Raw genomic sequence first — 19,634 nt, forward strand, 5'->3', positions numbered from 1 at the left:
GTACAGCTCATGACACAAAAACAAGCGTTGCCAATGTGGTAACGTCGCGTCTTGAGTTGTACTTTGAGGAAGTGTGGTGGCGACGTGAAAACGAGGAGGTTGAAGTCGGGGCTGGCGATTGTGGTGAAGAGGGTTGCGTAGATTGGTCCACGATTGCTTTCGAGGCACAAAGTAAAACATGGTTTCTGAACGAGTGCAGTTTCTGAATCAGTTGGCTCATGACGAAATACTTCCTAATGCCTTTTTCGAGCCCTTTGGCAAGTCACAGCGTCTTCCGTTCGCTGCAGGTTGCCAAGCCAGTACAGTGTCTAATACAGTGCGGAATGTCAAAACGAAAACGCGCTGGAACCTCGAATCGGCGCGTCTCCCCCAGGGACAGCTCAATTAAAAGCCCATACTTTGAGGAGAAAAAAGTGACATCACACACACCTCCGAGACTCCCCCAGAGATGGATCAAGAAGGCGAGTCTCGGGATACCTTTGCCCAAGAAGACCACCAGGTATGCCAGTCCGCCAGTCCGCCAGTCCACGCTCACTTCACCCATGAGTTGGTGTTAACCGACCCCGTGACATCTAGGTCGCTTACATCTTTGACCCGGACCAAGACGACAATGCTCGTCGGGAACCGAGGGCGCCGAAAAGACGGCGAGTATCCAAGGGCGCTACCAAGAAGAGCGGACAAGCCGACGAGGCGCCGCTTTTTGTGCCGTTGCTCAACGGTGCTGAGCAGGAGGCGTTTGTGAGATTGAGGCAGACGAGGTTCGAGGAGGCGTGGGCGATGATTGATCTTAGAATCCAGGTACACACACACATACACACACACACACAAAAAAAAAGAATCTTTATTCAAAAAGGTGATCTTTTCGCACAAAGAAAGGTGGTAGCTAACGCTGCGTAGGCGATTTTGAGAGAGTCCAACTCGGCGACTTTGGACCAAGTCTCGGCGTTTGTGAATGATGCTGCGGCCGCAGGGTATGCATGCGCCTATTTCAAAACGTGACTATGGCACGGCAGGAGCTAATTTGATTCCGGGACAAGAATTGACCAGATACCCTCTGCGTTTGTCGTGACGGGGCCGAATATCGCCTCGCAGGGCTTGTTGTTTGAACAGCTCTCCGAGACGTTGGGCCAGCAGCCCGCGAGTCGGTTTGTGCGGTTGAAGTCCTCGGAGGCGCTGACGCTCAAGGCTGCGCTGAAGAAGACGATTAGAGATGCCATGGCGATAACGGGAGACGGCGAGGACGAGGAGATGCAAATTGATGAGGTGCCGAACGTAAGTCCTCCCCCCTTCCCAAAGCAATACGTTGGCTTTGTTTGCGTTGCTCAGTCGGAAGAGGGGAATTTAGGGCCGGCGATATTTAGAGTATGATCTGGAGGCGTTGGAGGCTTTCATCAGGCCGCTTGGGTGTGAGCACGTCTTCGTGGCGTTTCAGGACAGCGAGGGCTTTGACAGCGGCTTGCTGTCCGACTTGATTGCTCTGTTCCAGTACGTGCTGTGCATGTTTGTCCTTGCTCTGCGGCTAACTCTATGCCCAGCTCTTGGCGTCCTCGGATTCCATTCTCTCTGCTGTTTGGCATCGCCACCTCGGTGGAGTTACTGCAAGCGCGCCTGCTCAAGTCCGCCTGCCGACTGGTATACGGCGCGCAGTTCGATGCCGCCCAGGCCGGCAACATCCTCGAAACCGTCTTCAAGGGAGCCGTTGCCGCCGCCGATGTCCCCTTGATACTGGGTGGCCCTCTTCTCCAGAGCATGCTGGATCGACAGCATGAGCAAGTAGCTGGCATCCAATCATTTATTAGCTCCCTAAAGGTATTTCGCGACCTTCCCCCCCTTTTTTCTTCCGGTTCTGGCGTCACGGTTTCTGACATGGATGTCTGACTTGGTCAAGTACGCATACATGTGTCACTTTTACGCAAACCCACTCAGCATCCTTTGCTCGTCCGATGGAGACGACGCTCCCCAGGCAGAGCATCTCGAAGCTGCTCGTAATCTACCTTCATTTCGGCACGCTGTCGAGCGGGAAGTAGAGAAAAACACGAGTGAATCACTCCAGCACGCCAAGTCTCTGCTTGACAGCAACGAATATCTTCTCAAGCAAATTAGACGGGGGCACAGTAACAAGCAAACCTGGGCTGGGAGATACCTTCGCGCCCTACTGATAGTACGAGCTGCGGGTGCGCAACGGGGCGCTTTCTCAAGAGCATATGTCGACGGTATGGGAGGAAGCGATTCGATGCCGCCTGGACAGTCTACCCTGGTAGCGCTCATCCGCAGGATGAACCCAGATGAATTATCCAGAGTACTTGATGATATCATTGGGATTTTCAAAGAGGGAGACGCAATGCTGCGTTTGGGCCCATCTACAGACGAGCAGGATCAACACGTGCAAACGACACTGGAGACCAAGCTTGAGGAGCTGGAGCGGCTCAGAGCCAAGGCAGACAAACAAGGAACGTCGCTACGAAGTAAATATAGTGGACAAAGCAAAATCATGCGCACAACCGTCATCGCGCAAAAGGTGCAGCTGAGTCAAGACTCTGCTGCTCTTCGCGATGAAGATAAGATATTTACTGAGATTGTCGACCAAGTGACGGCTGCACTGTCTGCTTATCATCCGGATACCAACGCCACCGAGGTTTTGTTTGCTGAGTGCTGGCTCTACGATTCCAAGTCACCTTCGCGACAAGTATTTGTTCCTCGACCACGCGCTGTGTTTGAGCGTAGTCTCGCTCGTCCGCACGACTATCTCGGGTGCTCATGCTGCAAAACTGATGGCGGGGGCCTGCAAGCAACACTCCCTGCTACATCTATCCTGTACCAATTGTATCTTGAAACGGGGAACTTGATCAACGTGGCAGACTTGTGGTCGGCCTTTCATACCCTAGTTAATGAGCAGGAAGATGATGATCGGAAAGTGTTGGTGATGTTTTATCGGGGTCTTGCGGAGCTGCGGGCTCTAGGATTCGTAAAGAGTAGTAAGAAAAAGCTCGATCACATTGCCAAGGTGAAGTGGCTGTAGGAAACAACCTGCATAGTCTGCTTGTAAACATGCTCATTTGGAAATGAGCTTTCTAAAAATAATACAATTTCAAGCTGAAAAATGACCATGCAGAAGGCTCCGGCTGAAATAGAGGCAAGGTGAACCCAGACGGTGACACGGACAAAGTGATGTGTGCGTTCAATAACCTGCAGGTTTTTTTGCTTGAAAAAAATTCACTTTCTAATATGTCCCCGACCCAATAATCACCAAGAGAAGAGCGTTCGCAATGTGACGAGAATCGTCTGCCAAGGATCAAATTTACGAATTAGCATGTGCTCTCTTTTATGAGGGCTTCACCGAGCCAATGCCCGAAGCCCCGCGTAATTAAACGTCTTTTATTGCAAGACACATGACACATTTGGTTAGTTTTCAACCAACATTTCTACAGCGCCCGAAACAACAAGAACAACAACAACAACGGGAACCAACCAAGAGAGAGGTCTCACAAGGACAAGCACAGGCCTCTACTGAGAGTCGGGTTGGCTGATAATCAAGGCAAGGTTCGCTAGCCCATCCGCGATTAACGGTTGAATTCGTGAAACCGATAAGGATTCCGGGGCGAACAGACAAAATGGCGTCCGGAGCGAAATTACACAAACACATAAATAGAAAATGCGGCGTATTGGTACTGGGGAACTTCACGGGTAAACTAGAACACTCCCACGCAGAGAAGAAGAAGAAGAAGAAGAAGTACTCCGTACTCCGTACTCCGTAGTTGAGCAGCGGACGAGGGTAATGCCGGGGAGTAAATGAGACATCTGACGGAGCGCTGAAATTGAGGGATGCTAAAAAAAGAAGCCAGAGTTGTGGTTGAGATTGGTGTGTGAGGGAGAGACATTTTGACCCGCTTTGGGCACTGGGCTTTTGCCAGGAGATGAGCGAGGCTTTTGATTTTCGAGTCAGCAGAGACGAGACAAACATGCTGATGAGTCTCGTGCGTTTAGTGGGTTGTGTGTCTGTTTGCTCGACTACGAAGTACATTACGCGGAGACACAGTCAGAGTGAGATTTGTGCGAGTCGTGCGTCGTGGTTTTTGTGCGAACTGGGTGCGGGCGACGATGGTTGATGCCTTGACCTGGTCGAATGTCTCGGACGAGAGGCGTTGGGCTAGCGGAGTGAGTGCTCACGGGCTGGGTCATGAGCAACCCTTGTCGTCGTGGTGTTTGCGTTTTCAGAGAGACTATGACCATGTGGCCAAGTGACGACCGGGTAGAGCGGGACAATGGACGGATTTTGCCGTTTTTGCCTGACGCTCGTCATGTTGATGATGCCTTCATGATGCCCTTTGTGGTTCCCCTATGATGCCGACAGACGAATGCTCTTAAAGTAGTGCCGCTGAGTCAACATGGAATGCCGCGAATGCACTATTCCGTGCTCGGCGCTCAATAACCAATGCACACATCTAAGCGGATGCAAGTATGGCGTCTTCGATACCACTGCAACTGTAGTCTGTAGGCCAGTCCGGACGCCAATTCTTAGCCAGCAGTCAACGGAATCAGCACATTGAACGGTGTATTGCTTTGCTTCCTCCGCCGTGCAGTTGGGGCTGGGTTAGGTGTCGCGGAGCAATATCCCATTTCGTCTGGCAATACGGAGTAGTCAGGTAATGTAATAGTAGTACTCCGTATGTTGTGTTGGATTTCACAGGCCATGTCTTGCACGTGCAACAACTAGCAGACGGGAGGATTCTTCTTGCGGAGACGAGGGCGCGAATCGCTTGTAATAGTATGGCAGGATATCTTGGCCATGGGCAGGGAAGAGAGGCACTCGGTACAAGCTGATTCGCTCATCTGCATCGGATAACTGGATAGGGCTAGTGTTTCGATGGCAATAGTTGCTATTTGTGGAAGTAATTGGTTGTGCCAGTACGGAGTGATGGTACTACTTCTTTGGTTGGTTGTCGATGGGCTTGTCTCTCTTTGCTTTGTTTTGCTTTGCTTGGGTTCGCTTCGTCTTGCTTTATTGCTGGTTACATTCCAGACGTCGATGACCTGGGCCTGTTAGCTTGGGCACTGGAGCAGCTTGAGTCGCCTTGGCTTCGGTGCTGTCTCTGATTAGGGACCAGTCGCACGTCGTCGTTATGGTGGTCCAATGGTCCAACCTGTTCCATCTGTGTCTGTGAGTTTGGTGCCATGTTGGCCTCTTGCCCTGGTGGGCTCAGGCTCCACGTTCACTTCTGTCCGGGGGAGAAGGAGCCCTCGAGGCAGGACGTCCATCCAGATGTCTACGGAGTACGGAGTACCCGGTACTGCCAGCCAAGTGTTCGCCAGGTGCAAAAGATGCTCCATCTTGAGACTCGACATCCGGACCCCGCCCAGCCTCAGCATTGTTGCTTCTCTGTACCCCGTAACCCAACCACTGGCCTGCAGCTGGTGACGTGCAAGGCACGTTGGCCGGCGGGCTGACAGGGACAATTTAATATTGCAACATCGAACCGTCCCTCATCTCTACTCCTCTTAACTACTCATATGCCCTCATTGCTCATTCCCCTTTGGCATTGGGAGCCAGTAAAGGTCCATCGCATACAACCCAGCATGGACCTCGTCTCTAATCCTCCAGCTCCCACAACCGCAGCCCGACCCCCATGTCCGGCTTATGTCTCACTTCTAGACTGCGTCCGTCGCATAAACCACGAGATGGCTGATTTTTCTTTTCCTCTTTAGCATTTACTCGCTTGACGGAATACTTGCCTCATGGTCGACAGATCCCTGCCCACTTAGTTTACTAGTACAATCATACCTTTTGTTACAGAATAGACAAGGCTGGGGCTCGCCGACGGGCATCACAACAAGGTGCCCATTCTGCAAGGGAAGATCGAGCCAAGACTGGCCACTCGCGTGGCTCTTGCTGCCAACAATGCATCGGGGAACCATGACGATGATGAAGGCCGTCCGGGTTCCGGGGTCGATGTTGGTGGACGCACGAAGATGCTAGTATTGCGTCTCCACCAACAACACGATCCTCTACTCCGAATGCTGCACCCGCCACCCTGGCAAGCGAGACAAAGGTTCACGCTTTGCCTATACCAGCAGTTCTCTCCTCGCCTTGCTTCATTGTTCGTACCCTCCAGCTAGGGGCCACCTTAGGAACAGCACCAGCGTCCCCATCTCGGGCCCGGTCATGTACGCAGTGCTCCATGCGATAAGCCCTGACGCAGGTCTGCTTCGTATGTGTGCGTTGGCCGATTGTGCCGCGCCCACTGGCTAGAGCCTGCGCCCTGCCTGCCGCCTCCATTTCGCTCCAGCACTTACAACCCAGCAACCAGCCAGTCAGTCGCTCATAATCTCCTTGGCTGGCACCACACGCAACACGATTGTCATGTACTAACCAACACAGAAAAACTTATTAGACCCGGCACCAGCGAGACCATGATGGACTGTAGGAGCAGGTGGAGACCAAGGCACGCCCCCCCCCCCCCCCCCCCCGCCATCCCATGCCACGGCCATCCATGGGTGGTGGTTCATGGTTCATACAAGATGGAGAACAGCTGAAATCCAGGACTTTTGAGTGTCAGTCTGCTTTATTGGCGCCGCCGGGCGCGGTCAAAGGGGACCATATAACGATTTACTGGGTCGGTGAGGGAACATACAAGAGGGCTGGGACGCTTTTACACTGCATGTAACAATAAAACCCTTGAATGTCGAGTTCATCTCACTTCATTGATAATCAGCCTGGTCCCCCTCCTCGTCATCTTGCCTTATACCACCATTTTGGTTTCGTCTACTTCCACTTCTTCCTTTCATTATCCCATACGTACCACCGTTGTTGCGTATTGGTCCAAATTAAAGTCAGGAAATTTAAAATTTTGGATATATTGGCTGTTTTCTGAAGGGAGCACTTCGACGGCGGATAGAGCCTCATAAGGTTTCTCGAAGGAGCGAAAACGGATAGTCAAACGTGGTGCCGCATACCAGCCAGAGCACGGATCCGGCAAACCGCTTCACATTCCAGCCCAGCCCATCACCACCCAAAGCATCAGAGGACACTGTATTTGATCTTTAGTATCGCCGTCTTCGACATAGTCAGAGTTACAAGCTTGCTCAAGTCTGTTATCAGGGCCCTCTTTGCAGATTGGTTGCTTCGATATAACAATTTCGAGCATAGGGCAAAAGCGGAACAGAACTACATATACTTGATTCCAGCCACTTCTGTGCAGCATACCAATTATTCAGCTTGCCGAAAGCCAGAAAAATAGGCGTTTTCCTGTGCTTCAGAGACGCCATTGCCTTTGGGATCAATCCCAGTATATGTTCGCACAACTCGTCAAAATGATGCATCGAGAGACGATCCCTTCACAACAGCCCCAATGCGAGACGTTTATTCAGCGTCGTCTAGCACGCAACCCAGGTTTAGCATACAAGTTGCACCAGATGGCACTTCCACTATCTCCTCTTGTTCAGCTCACCACTGGCGCTGTTCATCCAGATTTCCCTCGAACGGTCCTTCAGTTTTGGCTGTTGACAGATACGCAACTGGAAAGCCTGGCTCATTTCTACCACCAGAAATCACCCTCACCTTGGACTTCCCAATACCCTTGTCCCATCGTCTGGCGTTCTGACGTTTCTCTGGAGGAGAAGCGTCGTAGAATGGGCAAGTTCATCGGCCTAAGGGGCTGCGATTCACCGGCATGGCTCAAATCAGAAGACGAGATTGCCGCGGAGGCACGGCTAGCCAGTATGGTTGCCCAACAACAAGAGACTTGGAGAAGAAAGGTTCACCCTTGGTGAAAGAATACCAACCAATGAACCGAAACGAGAACGAAATAACAATCGCGATGACAGAGGGGAATGGCAGCGGGCAGCAATGCGCCTTATTACGCTGAGTGTCTTCGCCTCAGCTGTGCGAATCTCATGTCTATGAGACTGGAGTTGGCATATTTTCAACTTTACGACTTCAAGTACATATTATCTACACCATCAGCGGTGCGCATTTGTCTATGGGGTACCTTTTTTTATACTGGAGGCGCGGTTCTCTTTCAACGCACAGCATCGGAGTTATTACATCTGGGGAGGCGATCTGTATATAGATCTTAGTAGACGTTTGACAACTTGAGATCAGCCAATTGAGCTGTTTATTACCATCGGTCTTCTGCTTTTGTTTTGTAAACACGAGTGCTTGAAAATGCCGCTTCCCCGTTGTGTACATGAGATAACTGCCAATGACTTGAAGTCGTGCCTCGATTCGCGCACTACCAGGCTACGTTGGAGGGTACAACACAATCAACAAATAAATCGTAGAAGGCAAATCGCACATTCACACAAGACAAGACGCAGCCTCAGCCAGATGGCGCTATCAAGCACCGAATCATCAATTCCTATGCGCCATAAACGCCAGCTCCTTGATATCTCATATGCCCCCATATGGCATACACTCAGCTCCAGGCTTCATGATGTGGTCAATAATATTACAAATGCCCATCATTCTTTTCTTGAGATAAGTCCCGTGTACAAAGGGTACTGGGACGTGTACCAACGTTCAATTGGGTTCATTCGTCGCGCGACCGCAGGTTTGCTCGGTTCACAGTTTTCTATTTTCAGTTTATTTCTTCCCTTTCTTCCCCTTGGACGGTGTATCCACGAGTACAGCATCATCCTCGCTGGCTCCATCCCTGGTCGAGCTCTTCTCCGACTCGTCTAGTTCTTTCATGAATTCGGACTGGATCTGGCCACGACGTTTCTCCCACCACGCCGTTTCAGCGGCCTTTTGGGCCTCGATTTCGGCTAGGGATGCGCGGAGACGGGTGTTGGCGGCGATTTCGTGGGCGGATTGGAAGATTGTTGGACCCCAGTTTGGTGCGAGGGCATTGGCCTGCAAACCCTATTAGTATTCTGCTCCGGCCTCACAAGAGATGTTGACTGAAGAAAACAGTCGGACAACGAAAAAAAAAAAAAAAAAAACATACCTCGGTGACTACGTCTCGCAACTCTTCCTCCATCTCCTTCTCGGCACGCTGGAACCTCTGCCACAGATCATCGCCCACGCTGCCGCGCAGGAGCAGAGAGCTACACGCCTGTTTCGCCGACTTGATCTGGATCAAACGATCGATATCCTCGACCGCGCGTCGTAGGAGGGCGGCCTTGAGCACGCTATCGGGGACGCGGGGGGATTTCTGATTGCCGTCTTCGGGGTCCATGTGTAGGAGGGAGAGGTACACATTGCGCTGGAGATTGGGTCCGAACCAGGGAGCCAGGTTGGCGCTTTCGGCTGCCCTTTTGTTAGCAATTGCTGCCGTTTGGAATACTTGTAGATTCAGACATGAACATTTGACATACCGGCCTTTCTCTTACGGTAAATGGTCGAAAAAGTCATGAGGGCGCCTCCGAGGACCATCAGGTAGGCAAAGGGGAGGGCGAGGCCCACCCAGTCGATATCGAACATTGCGGCTGTTTATTACGAAATTTCAGGATTGGGTACGAAAAATCACAACTTAACGACAGGTTGTGGGTGGGCAGTTTTATAAAAATCGTCGCAAAAATGCCCTGGTGAGAAAAGAACGTGGGAGAGATGGGACCATGTGGGAGCTTCTCACGATGACACCTGGCAACCAGAAGCTAAATTCGTGGTTGCGGCTAAGTGCCTGAGCAGCGCCGTTTTAAGGTTTGCAAGACTCCTCTGCGGTCAGCCTGCTTGAGGCCGGCGAATCGTAGTCGTGTCCGCAAGAGCGGCAAGGACACTAAGCCTAATATGTCCATTGCTCTGCACATGTGGCCAGTTGGCGGACAGCAGTGCGATGCTGCGCTTCTGACTTTGAGGACGTGTGGCGCCGGCCCGACATTTCTCCACGCGGCACCGAGAGTCTATCAGTTACCAGGCACCTTTGGCAATGACGATTGACGTAGATGTGGGCGGGTCAAGCGCTAGGTATATCTTGCCGAGGTCACCGGCGAAGAGTACTTCTGCCATCCATCACAGAGCTTGGTTCCACTTCAGTCATCAACGTCGATGAGCTTCCACGCCGCCATCCTTCGTCTCGACATCAAACCCGATACCTGGCCAACCCTGTTCGTTCCCTTCGCTGTCACCTTCTCTCTGTCCATCGGAGGCTAGAGAAGTGGAAATTCTGTCGACTCGTTCTTATGCCACCTTTTTATCTGCGCACGAGCTTACTTGACTGAAGCACGAGCCCCACCGCTTCACCTACCTGGCCAGTCTTCGGCGAGTTTGACAGTAGCAGAATCAGCATCGGGAAGGAAGCCCGTCATGCTCTTGCGACTACGAGGGCCGGATGGCATGATCCGGTTGGCGGTGGAGCAGACCACGACGTTTGGAGAACTGGGAGACCAGGTCGGTGTTGTGATTTTGTCTGTTGATGCAAGTTGCTAATGTGGTGATTGTAGCTGTTGCCACACCTTCCGAGCACCGTTGATCCCAAGACCATTACCCTGTCAAATGCGCCAAACGGAGGCGATGCCAAGGTCCTGGTCGAGATAGCAAAATTCAAGGTCGGACAAATCGGACTCAAGTAAGCATATTGATACTCGTCAGCCAACAACTGGACGGACCGGGCTAGACGAAAATGTGGATGGAGATCTGACCTTTTGCCTAGACATGGCGATTTAATTTTCATCAACTACAAACACGCGAACGTAACCAACGGGACTACCAATGGCGATGACTCGGCCAAGACAACCTCCGGGAGACTGAACGGCAAGCCCGTCTTACCGACAGAGGATATGCCAATCAACCCACGAGTAGAGAGAATATCCAAGCCCTGGGAAGTAGTCAAACAATCCGCGCTCGACAACCGGCTAGACAAATTGGATGGAAAGATCCCCAGAGGCCGCGACAAGATGTGCCGACACGGACCCAAAGGCATGTGTGACTATTGTCAACCGCTGGATCCGTTTGATCCTGGATATCTTGCCGAAAAGAAGATTAAATATCAGTCCTTCCACTCACATCTCAGAAAGATCAACTCCTCAACCAATAAGCCGGAGCTCGGTAGCTCTTATATTCCTCCACTTGTGGAACCCTTTTACCGAGTGCGACGGGATTGTCCTACTGGCCATCCTCCGTGGCCAGAAGGCGTCTGCACAAAGTGCCAACCAAGCGCCATTACCTTGAATCCACAGCAGTTTCGGATGGTCGACCATGTTGAATTCGCGTCGCCGTCGATCGTTGATTCCTTCATTGATGCATGGCGCAAGACCGGTTCCCAGAGAATTGGTTTCCTCTATGGCCGGTACGCAGAATATACTGAAGTCCCGCTTGGTGTCAAGGCTGTCGTGGAGGCCATCTACGAGCCGCCACAAGTAGATGAACTAGACGGCATAACGCTAAACGCCTGGGGGAACCAGAAAGAAGTTGAGCACATAGCCCAGCTCTGTGGACTAGAACCTGTCGGCGTTATTTGGACAGATTTGCTGGACGCAGGCCGGGGTGATGGCTCAGTGATCTGCAAGCGCCATGCTGATTCATACTTCCTATCGTCTTTGGAAATATGCTTCTCATCGAGATTACAAGCACAACACCCCAAGCCTTCAAAATGGAGCGACACCGGCAGATATGGCTCCAACTTTGTGACTTGCATTATTACGGGGAATGAACAAGGCGAAATCGGCATCTCTTCATACCAGATGTCAAATGAAGCAGTTGAGATGGTGCGGGCTGACATTGTGGAACCATCTGCCGACCCGACGGTTATGCTGGTTCGAGACGAGGAGGAAGACGATGGATCGGTCAGCCGGACACGGTACATTCCCGAAGTATTCTATCGCAAGGTGAACGAATATGGAGCCAATGTTCAAGAGAACGCTAAACCTTCATTCCCTGTCGAGTATCTCTTTGTCACTCTTACCCATGGCTTCCCGGCAGAGCCCAAGCCAACCTTCACCCAGACAGGGTTTCCTATCGAAAATCGTGAATACATTGGGGAGTCCCAAGAACATTCTGCCCTTTCCAAAGCTCTCAACCTATCTTCAGCTCAAAAGTCAAGCGACACTGGCCAAGAGGTTTCCAACTTCCATCTACTATGCTTCCTCCACAAAATGGGCATTCTATCCAAGGTTTGTTTCCATTTTTTTCTAATCTCTTCTGCATATTTGCCGCTGTCCCTAGTTCACTGACACACTTGACCCTATTTTCAGGATGAGGAGGCGCTGTTGTGTCGAGTCGCGAGTCAACACGATCTCGCCGAATCTTTCCAACTACGTTCAACAGAAGGCTGGCAAACCCTCCAGGCCATCCTGCAATCGACTGGTGAGCGACTCCCCAAGCGTCCGCGAGATGGCCATGACACCACCTCGGCATACTCCTCTGCATATGATTTTTCGACGCGTCATCTTGGTGCGCGTGACTCGGGTGAGCCACTTACTAAACGCTTTGCTGCCTTCAGGCTGAACGAACGCCGGACGCCCAATCGAGACGCTTGATTTTATTCTGGATCGGGATGATCCATGGGGTTGATATCTGATTGACTGCTGGGATGATGAATCGCCTATATAGGTAGTAGTCAAATATACTACGTACACATTGCAGGTTTCTAAATAATGTTTGGCATATTGTATGTTGTATTTAGATCTAATTTTAGCCTGTAATTTCCAAGATATTGGTAACATTTCAATTTGGGGTACGCTTTCATAGCGGAGCTACCGCAGAGGATAGCCTATTAACCAGTATATACAGCCCAGGCGATGGCTTGGAAGGGTTCTTCAGACGTCTGAGTCAACAGAATAACATTCCAGTTGACCGTGGGATCCTTGGCTGACGATGGATCTTGGGAGGCTAGCGATATACATCAACCTGTCCAGCAAGGTGGCAGCCTTGCTGTTCCGGGGACAATTTGTCCATATCCCGACCCTCGACCCATTCTCTACGACGTATCAACGAATCTGAGTATGACCGAGCTTCTAGTGAAGGACGTGGCAGTCAGAATGGTAATAGTTAAGCGGGTGGTGGCTCCCAATGACCAAGGTCAATGACAGTCGCATGTCCGCTCTCATGATGACACTGTAACCGCGACGCGTCTGGCTCCAATGGGCCCTAGTAAACAACTCCCACAGCGACAGACAGTCTAGGACGAGTGACCAAATGGCTTTCGTCTGTCTCCCGTGCCGCCGGCGGCGTACACCCGCGGAGGACACCTCTCCTTGGACTATGCTGGGCTCAGCACAACATAATTAAGTAAAGCTGCGCCAAAGGCGTAGCGATGCGCAGACCAAAGACAAGGTGCTGAGGCAGAGCCTCCCAGCGTTGCTTGCTCTTGGAGCTGGTCAAGCTGCTTCGCCGCCATATCACAAGCCACTGGCCTTGTATGGCTTTCCTGCGATTAGTTAGTTTACGAGGCAAAGTCCTTTCAATATATAATGCGTACTATTGGTAGCCACCTAGTAGCTTATAAAAGCCGTTTCTAATATCCTTTTAGCCGTATTACAATACACTCTAATATAATTGTGTACGAGGAAATATACTGTAGGATATTTGTAATACAGAAATAGATTTTACGACGTATTACATAATGTTATTCTGTACTGTAAACTACATTAAGAGACTTGCAATAAGAGTAGTTTCAAGAGAAACTTTTTTATTTTTAAAACCTATCCTGGACTCCAAGTATCTTAACGAGCAAAAGTAGCAAAGAAACTAGACAACAACACATTTAGTGTCTACCCTTATTTTTATTTTCAACCCATGTATTTCTGAATCGCCATCTTGTATTTGTTTACAGGGGCTTGCCGCCGATAAATTCAGACCAGCGGCGGACTTCAGAGGGAATACCCTCCTTGCGGGGAAGTTCTTCACGCATGCACCGGGCGAAGAGGATAGCCGTCTACGCATGTTAGTAACCGGTTGAAACTTGGGGGAAAGAAAGCACGGGGAATAACTCATTTACCTGGGGTTCCATGAAAAGAGGGACGCCAAAGTCAACGGCGTTTCGGCGCATAACATAGTCAACGTCAAGAGTGGTCTTGCCACGGGCGACGGCCAAGTTGAAGCAGCCACGGATATCGTACTTTTGGAAGACTTCACGGAGGGCACGCTTATCCTCCTTGGGGAACTCGATGACTTCGACATTGATCTTGTCCTTGGCGGTGGACTCGAGGAATTTCTTGACGTCATTGCTGGCTGCGTACAGCTTGTATCCCAGAGGGGAGACAAAGTCGACAACCTGGGTCAACCAGGTCTTGCTGATATCGCCGCCGAAGAGGAGACCCTCACCAGGTTCGGGCATGCGGAAGTTCATGGTGGACTGGAGAGACGCCCAGTAGGCTTCGACGAGATCTTTGCCGAAGCAGGCAATCTCGCCAGTCGAAGACATTTCAACGCCGAGGAAAGGGTCGGCACCGGCGAGACGGGTCCATGAGAACTGAGGTACCTTGGTGGCGACGTAGTCGCGCTTGACAGCCATAAGGTCAGTGGGTTTGGGGACGTCCTTGCCGACGAGGGCTTTAGTAGCGACATCGATGAAGTTCAGGCCGAGGACCTTGCTGACAAAGGGGAACGATCGAGAAGCACGGAGGTTGCACTCAATGACCTTGAGGGCTGGCTCGCCACCCTCGGGGTCGTCAGCCTTGATGATTTGCATGTTGAAGGGACCAGTGATGTTCCAGGCCTTGGCGACCTTCTTGGCAATGTCCTTGACGCGCTCCATGACGGCGCCGTCCAGGTTGGCAGGTGGGAGGACGAGAGTGGCATCACCAGAGTGGACACCAGCCTGTTCAACGTGCTCAGAGACTGCGTGGATGATGAGTTCGCCCTTGGAGGCGACGGCATCGACGTCGATTTCCTGGGCACCCTCGATGAACTTGCTGATGACGACGGGGTGATCGGGGGAGACATTGCTGGCGGCCTCGAGCTTCTCCTTGAGATCTTCCTGGCTGCGGATCACAGTCATGGCAGCTCCAGAGAGGACGTAACTGGGACGGACAAGTACGGGATAACCAACTTCCTCGGCGAACTTCTCAGCGGCCTGGACGGAGGTGAGCTCTTTCCATGCAGGCTGATCAACGCCAATACTGTCGAGAATCTCGGAGAACTTTTGACGATCCTCGGCCTTGTCGATATCTTTGGGATCCGTTCCAAGAACCTTGGCACCACCCGTTTCCTGTAGACGCAGGGCAATATTCTGGGGCAATTGACCACCGACAGACACAACCACACCAGAGGCATTCTCCAGTTCATAAATATCCATAACACGCTCGTAACTGAGCTCTTCGAAGTAAAGTTTGTCCGCCGTATCGAAATCAGTGCTGTAGGTTTCCGGATTATACTGTTTGGTGTATTAATATACATGAAATGCATGTTTCAAACCTTGGGGGCGGTGTTATCTCAACTTACATTGATCATGACGGTCTTCTCGCCCATCTGGCGGAGGGCTTGGGTGGCGCCGACGGCGCACCAATCAAACTCCACAGACGACCCAATGCGGTAAACCCCACTTCCCAAAATAACCGTACCATTATCCTTGAACGTCACATCGTGGGAAGAACCATTGTAGGTAGTGTACAGGTAGTTTGTGTCAGCAGGGAACTCGGCAGCGAGAGTGTCAATCTTCTTGACCCAAGGGCGGATGTTGAAGCCCAATCGGCAAGCGCGCACCTCGTCCTCCGTGGCGTTGACGGCCATACCAATTTGGCGATCAGAGAAACCAAGTTTCTTCGCCTTGAGAATCTGGTCCTTCTTCAGAGCCTGCAGGCTACCAGCGGCCTGGAGCTCGCGGGTGCAGTCAACAATGTTCTGGAGCTTGTACAAGAACCACTTGTCAATTTTGGTCAGCTCATGAACCTTCTCAACAGAGTAGTTCTCGTGAAGCATGGCCTGGCCGACAGCGAGCCATCGGCGGTCAGTGGGGTTCTGCAGCTCGTAGTCCAGGTCTTCAAACTTGTCGCCCTGGAAGCCAACAAATCGGGGATCCACCTGACGGATAGCCTTCTGGAAAGATTCTTCAAACGTTCGGCCAATTGCCATGACTTCACCGACTGACTTCATGGCGCTGCCGATATCACGCTTGACGTGCTGAAACTTGGACAAATCCCACCGGGGCATTTTTGTGACAATGTAATCCAGAGAGGGTTCAAAGTTGGCGGTGGTGGTCTTGGTAACGGCGTTGGGAAGCTCAGGTAGACTGTGGCCAAGACCAATCTTGGCAGCAGTGTAAGCCAGAGGGTAGCCAGTGGCTTTTGAGGCCAGGGCAGAAGATCGGGAGAGACGGGCGTTGACCTCAATGACACGGTAGTCGAGGCCATCAGGCTGCAAGGCATATTGAACGTTGCATTCACCAACAACACCAAGATGTCGCACAATTTTGATAGCCGCAGATCGAAGCATGTGGTATTCCTCATCGCTTAGGGTTTGCGAAGGAGCAACGACAATCGAGTCACCAGTGTGGATACCCAGAGGATCAAAGTTCTCCATGTTGCAAACCGTGATACAGTTGTTGTTGGCATCGCGAACGACTTCGTATTCGAGCTCCTTCCAGCCCTTGAGAGACTTCTCAACCAGAATTTGAGGCGAAAGGGTCAGGGACCGCGCAGCCATGTTGCGAAGCTCCTCCTCGTTGTTGGCGAAACCAGAGCCCAGACCACCCAAGGCGTAGGCGGCTCGGACGATAATGGGATAGCCGACCTTTTCAGCAGCATCCAAGGCCTCGTCAACAGTGCTAACGGCAATAGACTTTGCAATTGGGATGTTGATCTCTTCCAGGGCCTTGGCGAAGAGGTCTCGATCCTCTGAAACTTCCAGAGTGCGAACACTAGTGCCGAGGACTTTGACGCCGCTACTTCTCGAACAGACCTTGGCGCTGCATCTGGACACCCAAGTTCAGGGCAGTCTGTCCGCCAAAGGACAAGAAAATGCCATCGGGCTTCTCTTTTTCGATGACATAGCTGACATACTCGGGGGTGACTGGCAGATAGTAGACCTCATCGGCGAGGGAGTGGTTGGTCTGGATAGTAGCAATGTTAGGATTGATCAGAACAGAAGCGACGCCAGCTTCCTTGAGAGCCTTGAGGGCTTGTGAGCCTGTACATAGAAAGAGCCGTGTTAGCATGTGAAGCTTTTGATTTGCGCAAGATTTTGTCATGTTTGCAGTGGCACGTGAGTCACGACTGTGAGAGCGCGTCCTCGGTGTGCCTGCGCTCCGCCCAATCTTGGAAGATGTCGGTATGAGGGAACGAACCCGAATAATCGAATTCACCAGCCTGGCCAATGGCAAGACCACCACTGCCAATGACAAGAACCTTCTTCACATCGACATTCTGGACATGCTTGATGACCCCACTGTCGATGTAAGCCTTGGTGTTGGGCGCGGACTCGGCTGGCGAGGCGCTATAATTTCGGACAATTGAAATTGTGCCAAGTCTCTTGGGCTGCTGTTTAGCCTGCAGTAGAGAGCGGGCAGACGACCTCAACGAGGCTGTGGTGAGAGACCTGGCGGGAGAAGGCAGAGTTCGAGGAATGCGACGACCAGCTCGGAGCATGACCGGAGCGCGGCCAGCCAGCATAGAAGGCATCGCGGGAGGCATTGCAATTGCGAACGACAGACAGCTCCCCGGGCATTCAATGCTTCAATGACACCGTCCCTCGAGCAGCCTAGACGTTCGGGGGGCCAATTGAACAGGTGTCGATGGCCAGCGGAGCGAAAGGGTGACGGAATTGTAGAGGGAACTGGAAGTCGGTGACCAAGAGATGGATGTGTGGTGTGTGGGACGTGGGACAAAAAGTCGGGATTGGAACCACTTGACAATTGAAAGCTCGGGCCAGCAAAAAAAAAAAAATTGGGCGACTCCAGGTTCCGGTCCGGGGGTCGGACGAGTCACAGTCACCAGCCGATAAGATAAGGCAGTTCGAGTTGCCTGGAGCAGCGTGAGCACTGTAGTCAAGTATTGTTCAAGCGTCAGTGGTAACAGCAAATAGCGGTTATGGGTGATGTCGCCCCTCCAGCGCCTAACGGTGGGTTTCGTGGCCCCGCAGTCAACAGCTTCAAGTATCCTAGTACGACTGGGCTCAGGGGCCATCAATGGGTGTCAAGTCTGGTGTTAGCGCTTGCGGCTGCTGGGGTTGCGGCAAATTGTTGGCGAGATTTCTTGTTGAGGGTCCGGGATGAAAAAGAAGAAAAACCTGCCTGGGTTGTTGTGTCGAATCTGTGAACCCTGACGACGCAGCACAGTCATAAAGTGGGAGGTGCGCTGCGAGTTCGGCACCCAGGATAAAGCCGATGCCATCCTTCTTGATGGGAATGTCCAGTCTTCAATTGACGCCCGCCTGCTCGTAGAAACTTGCCCGAATCGTCCCTGCAGTGGGAGGCAACGATGCATCATCAACTGATGCATGTGCAACGCCCGACGCCATCTCACTCGCCATCCAAGTGCGGAGGAGGTATGCCTGCTGCACGGCGCATGCATGCATTTCCGGACAAGTACCCCGTAAGAGGCCAGTACAACATGTCGACCCGTGCTATGTCTGTATGTCGGCCCATGAACACTGAACACCAAAAGCGGGTTACTGCTGCGTCAGTCGGCTCCTTGCTTCATGGCTGAAGCCTTCACATCAACCAACCTGGAAGCTGCACCGTTGACATCGTCTGTCCGTTGTAACCTTGTTTGTCACCTTGGCCGATCTGCCATATCAACTTTCCAAAATGCCCTTTTGCATCCTCCGAGTCTCCACCTGATATGCACATTATTCTGGGGTGGGCCAATTTTTTTTCCCAAATGTAAAGTCCCATCTCTTCTAATTGGATCAGCTGCTGAGGAGCCTCTCGGTAGTCACTTGGCTAGCCAGCTGCCAACTTTGCCATCCTCGAACCTTATTAGAAGCTGCTGGTTCAGCGGGATGCTTTGCAGAGACAAACATTATGCCAAAATTGATAGAGTATGAAATCCTTTTGCACCCTGCTGCATCTTGTCCATCATGCAGTCACGGAACCGCCCATGCCGTCGTCTGCGACGCGGTGGACATCGTAGTACTGGTGCAACCCAGCTAGGATCGTGTGTGGTTATGTAAGCAATGACTTCACCTGGCAGCAACCGCCACTCGAAAACTACCACCTTCTCTCACGAGTATCAACCGTTTCTTCGCCAGACAAGACGTTTGCCAATCCCAGCTCCAACTTGGCAATCTTTCCGAAAGCCTGAGAAACACCGTACCGTGCCTGGGCGGTATGCCTGCCCCACCCCCCCAAGACCAAAGTATACAAATCCCATCTGTAAAGGGGTCACCTCTCGGTCGACATAACGGCAGGAGAGGCGCGCTAAAAGGAAACCTGTCATGGTCTACAGCATCAAAACGTAGCCCACAGGGCAACACTCGGGCAAACAGCAATCTAGAGACTACCCTAAGCTAGACATGAATACGACAGGGACCTTCGCTATTTTATTTGGACTTTGGTCCTTTCACGCATGGCCTGTGTTCAAAAACATGTTTCTTCGGCTTCTCCATAGCTGGGACATGGCACAGGACACAAGGCAGTTGACCAAGACACCGAAGTAACTATATGCCGACGGAGTTGACAGCAACATACCTGTTGAGCGGAGCGCGAGTGACGCAGTTTCATCATTGTCCAATGATTGTCCAAGCGTCTTTAAGAACGGATAGACGTGAAGAGACTTCCCCAAGCTTATCAGTTGTACATACATACTAACGGAAATGCCACGCA

At 51.7% G+C, this 19,634-nt stretch overlaps 5 protein-coding genes across 8 annotated transcripts; 2 read left to right on the plus strand and 3 right to left on the minus strand.

Moving 5' to 3' along the window:
* Positions 1 to 403: 403 nt before the first annotated feature.
* On the plus strand, positions 404 to 3,105 carry ORC3 (Origin recognition complex subunit 3). The gene is made up of 7 exons (XM_066117797.1): positions 404 to 499; positions 577 to 798; positions 898 to 971; positions 1,038 to 1,272; positions 1,346 to 1,485; positions 1,536 to 1,809; positions 1,889 to 3,105. The coding sequence occupies exons 1-7, from the start codon at positions 449 to 451 to the stop codon at positions 3,017 to 3,019; spliced, it is 2,127 nt and encodes a 708-aa protein (XP_065977588.1). The 5' UTR covers positions 404 to 448; the 3' UTR covers positions 3,020 to 3,105.
* A 5,473-nt stretch (positions 3,106 to 8,578) lies between these two features.
* On the minus strand, positions 8,579 to 9,418 carry sec66 (translocation protein Sec66; the record flags this gene model as incomplete). The annotated part of the gene is made up of 3 exons (XM_007812303.1): positions 8,579 to 8,848; positions 8,943 to 9,244; positions 9,313 to 9,418. The coding sequence occupies 3 exons, from the start codon at positions 9,416 to 9,418 to the stop codon at positions 8,579 to 8,581; spliced, it is 678 nt and encodes a 225-aa protein (XP_007810494.1).
* Positions 9,419 to 9,871: 453 nt separating this feature from the next.
* NPL4 (nuclear protein localization protein 4) lies at positions 9,872 to 12,797 on the plus strand. Of its 4 annotated transcripts, XM_066117798.1 has the most exons (5): positions 9,872 to 10,324; positions 10,378 to 10,502; positions 10,587 to 12,045; positions 12,127 to 12,238; positions 12,375 to 12,797. In XM_066117798.1, the coding sequence occupies exons 1-5, from the start codon at positions 10,241 to 10,243 to the stop codon at positions 12,377 to 12,379; spliced, it is 1,785 nt and encodes a 594-aa protein (XP_065977589.1). In that variant the 5' UTR covers positions 9,872 to 10,240; the 3' UTR covers positions 12,380 to 12,797. The 4 variants fall into 4 exon arrangements, with proteins under 4 accessions (XP_065977589.1, XP_007810493.2, XP_065977590.1 ...); XM_007812302.2 differs by having other exon boundaries at positions 12,127 to 12,797; XM_066117800.1 differs by having other exon boundaries at positions 10,093 to 10,324; positions 10,378 to 12,045.
* A 903-nt stretch (positions 12,798 to 13,700) lies between these two features.
* On the minus strand, positions 13,701 to 16,516 carry CPA2_1 (carbamoyl-phosphate synthase (glutamine-hydrolyzing) cpa2; the record flags this gene model as incomplete). Its single annotated transcript, XM_007812301.2, has 3 exons — positions 13,701 to 13,808; positions 13,872 to 15,248; positions 15,317 to 16,516. 3 exons carry the CDS (start codon positions 16,514 to 16,516, stop codon positions 13,701 to 13,703), a joined length of 2,685 nt encoding a protein of 894 aa, XP_007810492.2.
* Positions 16,517 to 16,754: 238 nt separating this feature from the next.
* Positions 16,755 to 17,502, minus strand: CPA2_2 (carbamoyl-phosphate synthase (glutamine-hydrolyzing) cpa2; the record flags this gene model as incomplete). The annotated part of the gene is made up of 2 exons (XM_066117801.1): positions 16,755 to 16,999; positions 17,157 to 17,502. 2 exons carry the CDS (start codon positions 17,500 to 17,502, stop codon positions 16,755 to 16,757), a joined length of 591 nt encoding a protein of 196 aa, XP_065977592.1.
* Between the last annotated feature and the right edge of the window lie 2,132 nt (positions 17,503 to 19,634).

Source organism: Metarhizium acridum (assembly GCF_019434415.1).
Source record: "Metarhizium acridum strain ARSEF 324 chromosome Unknown scaffold_13, whole genome shotgun sequence".
NCBI classification, from domain to species: domain Eukaryota; kingdom Fungi; phylum Ascomycota; class Sordariomycetes; order Hypocreales; family Clavicipitaceae; genus Metarhizium; species Metarhizium acridum.

Bases quoted from the DNA above. Each gene is read 5' to 3' on its own strand.
- NPL4 (XM_007812302.2), top strand. From the start codon at position 10,241: ATGCTCTTGCGACTACGAGGGCCGGATGGCATGATCCGGTTGGCGGTG. The intron at 10,325-10,377 runs GTCGGTGTTGTG...TGGTGATTGTAG, and splicing joins TTGGAGAACTGGGAGACCAG to CTGTTGCCACACCTTCCGAG. The intron at 12,046-12,126 runs GTTTGTTTCCAT...CCCTATTTTCAG, and splicing joins AAATGGGCATTCTATCCAAG to GATGAGGAGGCGCTGTTGTG.
- ORC3 (XM_066117797.1), top strand. From the start codon at position 449: ATGGATCAAGAAGGCGAGTCTCGGGATACCTTTGCCCAAGAAGACCAC. The intron at 799-897 runs GTACACACACAC...AACGCTGCGTAG, and splicing joins TGATTGATCTTAGAATCCAG to GCGATTTTGAGAGAGTCCAA. The intron at 1,810-1,888 runs GTATTTCGCGAC...GACTTGGTCAAG, and splicing joins CATTTATTAGCTCCCTAAAG to TACGCATACATGTGTCACTT.